This window comes from Limulus polyphemus, unplaced genomic scaffold (assembly GCF_000517525.1).
Source record: "Limulus polyphemus unplaced genomic scaffold, Limulus_polyphemus-2.1.2 Scaffold947, whole genome shotgun sequence".
NCBI lineage: Eukaryota > Metazoa > Arthropoda > Merostomata > Xiphosura > Limulidae > Limulus > Limulus polyphemus.
Window position 1 is genome coordinate 136,126 of NW_013666557.1, and position 9,924 is coordinate 146,049.

The following is a 9,924-nucleotide window of genomic DNA, read 5'->3' on the forward strand; positions in this document are numbered from 1 at the left end:
CAGACAACACACTACTGTTTAGTGGTGCGAGTGGTTAAAACAGGTGACCCCCCCTCCCTCCAGGAGGCCTTCGGTCCGCTTTCGGGTAAACAATTACCTTGTGTTATTTTTTCTGTGAATTTAATAAAATTATTTGTTATTACCATATTTAACGATTTTTCCGAATTTAATTGTGTTGTTACACATGGTACTCACAGTTTCAGTAAAATAAGACACAATAAGCACAATTTTCTGAAGTTAGTAGCACAGCTTTTCAGCTATAAGAACAATGTACCTGATTAAGTTTTTACGGGTTTTTGAACTTATCGAGTTCTCGAGAGATGTTTGGAGTATCTCTAGACAACCCCACTGATGTGTCCATCATGCAACAATTGAAATATTCGGTATTATAAAGTTACTGAGTCTTCTTGTGTTCAGTTTGTATTTAGCTTTTCACCCACATCCTCAAATTGCTCAAATTGCATTCCGTTATTCACCCATATCCACACATTACTCAACTTGCATTCAGTTATTCACCCATATCCACACATTACTCAAATTGCATTCTGTTATTCACCCATATCCATAAATTACTCAAATTGCATTCAGTTATTCACCCATCTCTTCACATCACTCAAATTGCATTCAGTTATTCACCCATATCCTCACATTGCTCAAATTGCATTCAGTTATTCACCCATATCCAAACATTGCTTAAATTGCATTCAGTTATTCACCCATATCCAAACATTGCTCAAATTGCATTCAGTTATTCATCCATATCCATACATTAGTCACATTGCATTCAGTTATTCACCCATATCCATACATTGCTCAAATTGCATTTAGTTATTTACCCATATCCAAACATTGCTTAAATTGCATTCAGTTATTCACCCATATCCAAACATTGCTCAAATTGCATTCAGTTATTCACCCATATCCATACATTAGTCACATTGCATTCCATTATTCACCCATATCCACACATATTGCTCCAGTTACATTCTGTTATTCACACAAATTCACATGTTGCTCATATTGCGTTTAGTTATTCATCCATATTCACATAGTATATTTAGTTATGTCTTTATTGATTTATGTGTAATGAACCGTGTATCATGAAAAAAAAAAACGTCTCTTGGCGGTTGTATAACAAGCTTGTATTTATATTACGATGTTTCATTCTACTCTCTTCCCATACTCTGAGGTGAGAGATTTACTGCAATGTTGAATCAACATTTATATTTACATTCTTGTTAATTAGCTATGGTTTTGAGCGTAGCCGTGTACGTTACTAGTAGATGCAAGGCGAACTAAAACATTTATTTAATTATATTTTCGTGACTACGTATGATGTATAGCTTGATGTTTCCAGTGTTTTCGTTTGCACTTAGATAACAAGATTGACCACATTCGAAGGAACGTCTTGAAGAAATGAACGGAAATATGTTGTATAGGGAACTAATTAATCATTATTCGTGACTTACAAATTACCATACGCAAAAAACCTTTAGTCATTATTAACAAGAGCTCGACTGTTACTTTCTACTTGTTCAAGATGACTTCAATACCTACTTTTCACTGTAGCGTTTTAAAAACCCTATTGTGGCAAGAACGTTTCTTGTAAAATATTCGCCTTACTAAGACCAATTGAGAAATATCTATAATCGCATATATGAGAGTTACTATTATTTTTGAAGGCAGCTTTTTCTTCTTTATCTAGAAGTGAATTACGATATTGCAGTCACATCGAACTGAACTATTTGTATATAATTGTTTAACTTAGTAAACAAGAAAAACAAAACATTACGTTATCACTGAAGTGTTAGGAATGGCAAGTTAAACTTCTTTGTTAGTTGTTTTCTCCAAGTGTTGAGAAAATTATTTATTTCTGTCATTATTTCTACACTTTATCAAGCCTTAAACTCTTTACTGTCAGTATTATTGATGACACTATTATTAACCCTGACGATGCCACAACACATTAAGTTTTATTTATTTGCACTCTTGACAATACAGGCTTAAAAGTGCTTATGAACACTTCGTATTTTGATAGGTGCCAGGGTTTCGAATGTTAAAAGTGCCATCGTCGTGAGGTTGCAAAATGATCTTGAGTTATGCTACAAGTTATTTGAAAAAGTCGGGAATAGTATATTATCTTTCGGAGATGGCTGTAAGCTAGCTCGAAATTGTCTGTTGCTGAAATTTTGCTACAAATCTAAATTCCCTATCTTCATCTTTTGTATCAACTGGGTCACAAAAACCCCTCCAAAAAAATCCGTATCCAGAATTATACATGGAAGAGAAATAAAATCTGACTTAATTTTACTTAATGCCGAATAGGATTACGAATTAAAACTTTCCATTTTTGAACGAAATAGAGAGTGATAAAAAATATTAAGCTCTCTTTTAGCGGTAACTGAAGAAAAGACTTCAGTATTTGTATCAGATATAATATATAATAAGTTGGAGAGCTTTAAAACTAATATGTATCTGCTACTAACCTTAATATAGAAACTGTTACTGCTATTACCGACATAATTCAGCCAATAAAAACAGAACTTCGTGTGCTTCATATCACTTTGTTGCCATGATGGCGTAGCCATCCTTTTCAGTCAGCTAGGCCCTCAGTTACATCTAGAAAATAAGAAAAATAATCACCTCTCCTACCTGAGGACGGCCTGTCGGAGTACCGAGTGCAGTACACCCAAGCCGGCCACACCAGCGGTGCCATCGTCTTACTGGGACTAGGAGGCTGTGGGGACAGGGTTTTGTCGGCGCCGACACTGTCAACCCGCTTCTTTCGAGCATGTCGACCAAAGTCCGGAGACAAGATTTTCTCGATTGAGAACTTCAGGGCTCGAGTTGTAGCAACGGGGTCGGCGATGTCCGATTCTTGATTTTCGGGACTCGGCGCCATAGACAACTCTTGCCGCTTACCCTCTGTACGCTTCTGCAAGTCTTGGGGTTCGGGACTACTGGGCGTGCTGTGTGGATGGTCAGTGTCTTGAGCCATCCTGCTTGTCCACGTGCACACTTTTAGCCTGCACTGTTCAACTTATGTTTCTCTCAAGCTCTCTATCCTCCAAAACACCTGCTCATTCCTATAGTACGTTGATCAGCTCCCCCCAGCGGCGAATAGAACAGTGAGTCAGTTGACAGTAGCCGCGTAATCTGCTTTGTGTGACCTGGGGTCAACTGATGTCTCCTGTATTTCTCGGACGACACTCTTCTCTGCTTTTTATACACAGTTGTCTCTGAGCCATGAGTTGAGCTGAGAGGCACGACTATCATTACTCTCGTGAACGGCGGGCAACAGCACGCGCTTTTGCTATGGCCCTTCCCCCCTCTTCTTAGCAGCGCGAAGCCACCAATCACATTGTGTGCAGTGCCACAGCCTCTCCGGTGTTGGCTGTTGTTATTGAAATATCATCGCGTGTTGTTCGCGAAGGTGGACCAAGTCTCAATCGTGGTGCGTGATGGGATAATTTCTCCACTCGCTTTGTTCTTACGTCACTCGTGGAGATTTAACATCTAGTTTAATTAGAAAAAGAAACCAACTAAAGGTAAGGTTGTTATATTTGATGTAACGTAGAACTCCGAGCAGTCACTTTTCGAAAGTATAAGAGAAACTAAGCATCTGTTACTTGGATGTTGCCGTATCAAAAAGGCTTATATTATAATATAAGATAAATATATACATTGTAGGTCAAAATATTCATACAACCCCAATAAACGGTGTCACTTTTACATCTATGTTGTTGTTTTTTTGTATGAATATAATCATAGAAGAATTAATTCAAAATAGCGACTAAATCACATATATATTTGTATATAATAGCAATCCTATTTTTTAAAGTGGTTAGCGTGCCCAGACTGTGAATCAGAGGGTTCATGACCCGCACTTTGAGGCTTTAAGATGCGCTATAGTTGTGACAGTCAAATCCCACTACCGGGCCATATAGGAGTAGTTTTTGACTAGTTGTTTTCCCTCGAGTCCATCAATTCAAAACTAAAGACGATTATGCGTAGACAGACTTTGCCGAAAATTCTAAATATATATATATATATTCTCTATATTTTTTTAATATTCTAAGTATGGTCAATAAACACAGAAAACAAATAAATTACGATTTATTTAGTGCGAAATTTGAAATTCTGAATTGTTTTGAGTGAAACAATTCAAATTTTGTTTCACAATAAAAACATACAGTATACGTAGTTGTATTTATTTCTAATAGAACAATGTTAGTGATTTATTATTTGCAATTTTCAAGAATAAATATTCAAAACGTTTCTACAAACGTTTATTTGATTAGAACAAAACCAATTTAAAAACTTTTTCTAATGCAAAATCATTGTACACAAAATGCATAAATTAACACAGTCTATAAAATGTTTATAATAATCTTTATCAGTTAGTACCCAAAGACTTGAAGACTCAGCAAGGCGTGAGAAATAAACTATTAATACTATTATCAATACTACTAATAATTGTTTTAAAGAATGAAAAACTAAAGTTACATATTTGCCTAATTCGTTTCCTACTATTTAATAGCTGATAGTTTTTACCTCTTACTTTTACCATCTCTTACTTTAGAAGTATCGTTAGGGTAACTTATTAATCGATGATGGTTTAGAACTTCTTAAAATGTACCAATCATTAAAAATAGCATATAGTAAGAAACTATATACCCTTCTAACCTGGATTACGTCTAATAACCTGTATTTATATTAAGGTTAAAGGCACTGAAACGACTTTTTATAGAAACATCAAATGCTTTGATATATATATCTGTTGGATAGTTTGATATATACATGTGTGTGTATAGGTATGAACTTATACGATTAAACAAAAGTCACAAAATGTCAAAATCTGGGGACACCTTAACTGGCAAGCTTGGACGAAATTTATTATAAAAACAAGAGTTAATGTTTTCTGAGAAGACAAAGAGAAAATCACAAGCTGGTTTCATTGCAAAGCGTCAGATAAAAATGTATAGTTCGCTTCAAGTTCTGGATATTTAAAACAATCATAAGAATAATTCACACGTTATTAAATAAATATAAACATGAAACTAGATAACATTTGAAACGTCAGTTTTTACCAGTCACAGCAATATGAGCCGAATAAGCAAAAACAAGTAAAATTTTATTTTCGAATCATTTGCCGAAATAATTTATATGTGTTGTAAATATATTATAGTCCCTTAATAGTTGTCAAGGGGACGTTGATGAAGATAGTGAAGGCCATAAACAAAGAGCTGTAGGAATGATGAGGAACGGTAGATATATCAGAAACTAGAATTCATTCCTGATTGAAAAAATTTATGGTGACCAATAAACTCGAGGAACCGTCATAAAACAATTCCTATTGTATTCTGAAATGGAGTTTCTTCTGGCAGACAAGACTGGCTATGATGACCACTGGTCATCGCGTCCTGACCCAATTAGGTCTGCTGTGCACCAAAGTACCGTCCCAGTGTGTTCTGTTTCAGTAATTATTATTATTATCCTCTAGGCCTTAGACTAATAAATTGTATAGGTAGGGCAACATTGAACTTAAACTGTGAAAGGTTGTTCCAAATTTGAACAAAGTCGACAACATTTCAAAGAGGTACATTCTAAACTATGAGAAAGTTGATGCGCCCTCTGTGAAATGCGCAAAAATGTATATCTAATATTTAAGTTTCAGTAGTAAACAACTGTGAAACAAAAAAATATTAGATACTTAAATAAAAACGTACTATACGTGTCATATAATTTTTTTGATTAGGTTCAAAAGCATACAAATAAGAAAATAGCGACTTCTTAAGCTGGGATTCAAACAAAGTGGCACTTGAGCTATACCACCACAATCCCCTTCCCCCTCTCCTCCTCAGAAATCATCCCTGATCAAATATACCATGTTTTAAGGTATCTGTTATTAAATATATCATACAGTTAATGAATAGGCCTAAAAAGCTAGCTTTAGACTTAAGTTCTCTTTAGGCTGGTACATGTAGTTAGTTCATTAGGCTTAATTTTGTTGATGAATATTGAGATTTTTTTCACTTTTAGTATTTTAAATTAATGTTATTACTATATACTATTTTAATAGTTTCCAAACATTTGTTTACTGGAACTTTAATTTTTAGGAAACTTATTAACAATGAAATGCCCTCCGCCCCCTCAAAAAATATCATACGTCATTTACAAATAAACTTTTTAAGGTATACATTTTCAATTCAAAGTTATCTTTCTAAGTAGTTTTGTTTCCCCCGGGTTCAAAGTTATCGACATGTACACGTTTTGACGAACAGGTACATAATTTGGTCTTCCTTCACTAGTGTGTCACCTTTCTAGTTACATAGCTCGATACATGTCAGTATGTGATGTTTTTATCTCCGCCACCGAAGGTGGACTGAGGTTATGTTTTCACTCCTTTGTGTGTGTTTGTCAGCAAGATTTCTCAAAAAGCGACTGAATGATGTGGACAAAAGTTGGTATACATTTGACTATGACACAACTTAGAAGTGATTAGTTTTTGGAGGGTCAAGGTCATAGCAAGGTCACGAAAATCTAAAATCCCTAATCCCTATTTGTTAATCTGGGGACCAAATGTTTACACTATTTTTGCCCTATAACTCAGTCAAAAATTATTGTATTTTGATGAATCTTGATGGACATGTGTAGAATATTATTTCTGATTGTCCTACCAAACATTGTCCCTGTCTGTTGATAACGACGGACCTACGAACACATTTTTTGAGAGCCGAATATAATCAACGCTGCGTGGCGACGGTATGCACTCTACTCTCAGAGCGCCTCTAGTTTCTCATTTTAAAAGTAATTTTTATAATAAGCTAGTCGCAAGTAAACATATCACATTCGAGGAATATCTGATTTTATCATATAATTAAGATTTGTAATTAAATAATTGGTACATTATATAATAGAATTTAATGTTTACGGCAATGTTTAAGAAGTTTTGCAGGTTTTTATAGCATGCCTTCTGTAGGAGTTCCATGGACAATCAAAGTAGAAACCAGGCACAAAATGTGCGTATGTGGGCCATATGTGTCTGTTTGATATCTGGATAATAGTGGAGTTAAGGTTCGTTTGGGCTATCTGCTGTGTCAATCACGGGGAACCGAACCCAGGAGTTTAGCGTTGTAGGTCCGTAAACTTACTGCTGCCCCATTAAATGACAGAGAGTTAGGGTAAACTAATGTCTGAATATTAATTCTAGCAATATACAATATAATTTTAAGTGTAACGTTTTGATAATACATGTTAGGCAACATCTTCCATAAAAATGTTTTAGAAAACTATTCAGATTAATTACAAAATTGCGTTATCTCATAGTTAATCCGATTGAAGATATTTGATAATGATTCCAGCAAATTTTGGGGTTGTTTGATTGCTACATTTGATGCATTTAATGACTACAAAGTCCTAATATGTTACTATTATAAAACTACTACTAAATATAACCTTTTATATAGTATAGGATTTTTTGCATTAGACATTACACCTTAAGCTGCGTGTGATTAAAAACCTCGGATAATTCTTGGTTGTTAGACCAGGTTATAACAACATCTAATGACGCCCCTGACTTCCAATAAGTAGACCCAGGATCTAATTTCAGCCACTACCGACATACAAAATAATCCTTTCTCGGGACTTTCCTGAAGATTGCAGCATATTATTATCCGAATCGTGGGATAAAAATTAGTTAGTAATTAGTATTTAATTAGCTAATAATAATAATAATAAGTTAGTAACTAATAAGTAGACTTAGATAATCGTATAGGCTAGTAAACATGACAATGATGATCATCAATGTTTCAATAAACGTATCGTTTAGTTATCACAATCTGATAAGTCTCTTTCAATTACTAGTCTATTATTACACTTAAAGGGAATATGTTATGTTAAGTTACTTTGTAATAGAAATATTGTACAAACATTAGATATGCTCAATCGCAAAAATGTCATGTCAAAAGCATGTAACTACTTCCTGCGTGATTTCCATAAGCCATCTAGTGTACGAGGACGATGGGTTCATAGCGCCAGTTTCTAATAATTCAATCGCACATAATTACATAGGCTCTGCGTCTGGCGACTAGGCCAATATGTCTTCGTAAATAATAGCATGAATACCCATTTTATTCTCCAGCTCCTTGAGGTCTTGCGTCTCGTTTTCCAAATTGAAATACTTCTTAATTATGTTGCCTACTGTTCCCTAAGACAGGTAGACGACATTTTTCTACTGGTCTTCCTGTTCATGAATCCCCATCTATTTCAAGACACACTTCACTTTGCTTACCACGACTAGAATACGACTTATTGCAAGCCCCTTTCTCTTTGGTCCTAGTGTCCCAAGTTGATTTCTTTGTTTTCTCATGGCATTAAGTACAAGGGATATTCCCGTCTTGAAAAATCTAGATCCATAATCTAAACACATCTTTATGATCTGAATGTATGAATATTTTGCGTCGTAAAGGGCTCTTGGTTTTCCCAAAAGTGATGAATCTTCGGTGGCATCACACTACCTGCGAATGCCAAACAATGTCAAAATGTAGTTTGATGCATTCCTTTTTGTAACGTAAACTATTGATTTACATATTTAAAATGTTATTAATATAACGTACTCAAACCTCAGTGTATATCGCATGACATTTAATAATAGTGTATACAGGGAGGGGCAAACGTTACTACATGTATATGGTTGTTAGTGTTGGTGTAGTTAGTATTATATGGTGAGTACTAAAGAAAATATTATGAAGAAAACTGAAACCCATTTAGTTATACTTTATTTCCGAGTAAGACGTTAGAAATTCAACTATGTTCTAAATAAAACAACTGTCTTGTCACTCTTGCTACTCTGTATAACTTGTACAAATAGAACATCGATAATGATAATACACCTGCTACATACAGTATCTTATATTAATATTGAACATACTTCATGACGACTCTATCTGTATCATTTCATCAAGTATATGCATAAAAATAATTCTAGTCTATATACCAGTTACACCATCCATACATCTAGCATCTGTACTAGTGTACCGAATAATTAAAACGATCATACACATAACAATAGTACAAGGTTGTAAGCATATTATACCAACCTTTAATACTCTTAACAACAATACTATAGATTATCAAATAATTATGATAGTAATTCACTTAACAATAACACTAGTCATTGTTTAATACTCTTAACAACAATACTATAGATTATCAAATAATTATGATAGTAATTCACTTAACACTAGTCTAACCTAACCTAACAACAACAGTAGTTTATGAAGTAGCTATAACTATTATAGACATATCAACAACAGTTTGTATAATGAATACAATGCCAACAGTAGACCTAAAGACAAAGGTATTTGTATAATATTTATAACTACCATAGACCAAACAATAACAGCAGTTTGTATAATGCTTAGAAAAAAACCATAGACCAATCAATGACAATAGTTTGTGCAATGCTTAGAACAACCATAAACAAGCATAGACCTAAAAATACCAGTAGTTTCTATAATATTTATAACAATCTTAGTTTAAATAATAACAATAGTTTGTATAGTGCTTAGAACAATCATAGACTATACAATGACAATAAGTAATAAATAATCCAATAGTAACTGAGGTATATATAACGATTATAACAATATAAACTTAATACTTAGGTAAGTATATAGATGAATGATTATAGTATTTTGTTCAATAATTACAACAACTACACAACAAACAATAACAGCAGTTTGTATAATGATTATAGCAACTGTATATAGCGCCTAACACTATTTTCAGTTCACAATAATCACTTAAAACACCGAACAATAACAGCAGCTCATACACTCACTTCAAAAAACTTTTTTATTTCTAGCCTCAACAGCGGTTTCAATATATATGTAATGATTTCATTAAGACTGCTTTAATAAC

At 34.0% G+C, this 9,924-nt stretch overlaps 1 protein-coding gene across 2 annotated transcripts in view; it reads right to left on the reverse strand.

Annotated features, from left to right (window-relative positions):
• Window positions 1–3,331, reverse strand: part of LOC106461377 (homeobox protein engrailed-1-B-like) — a 62,871-nt gene extending 59,540 nt beyond the window's left edge. Inside the window, exon 1 of one of the 2 annotated variants that reach the window (XM_013921195.2) lies at window positions 2,653–3,331. In XM_013921195.2, the coding sequence (XP_013776649.1) occupies window positions 2,653–2,998 (346 nt within the window). In that variant the 5' untranslated portion in view covers window positions 2,999–3,331. Of the gene's footprint in view, window positions 1–2,643 lie in introns of both variants that reach the window. The other variant, XM_022388325.1, reaches the window with a different exon arrangement.
• Window positions 3,332–9,924: the final 6,593 nt, after the last annotated feature.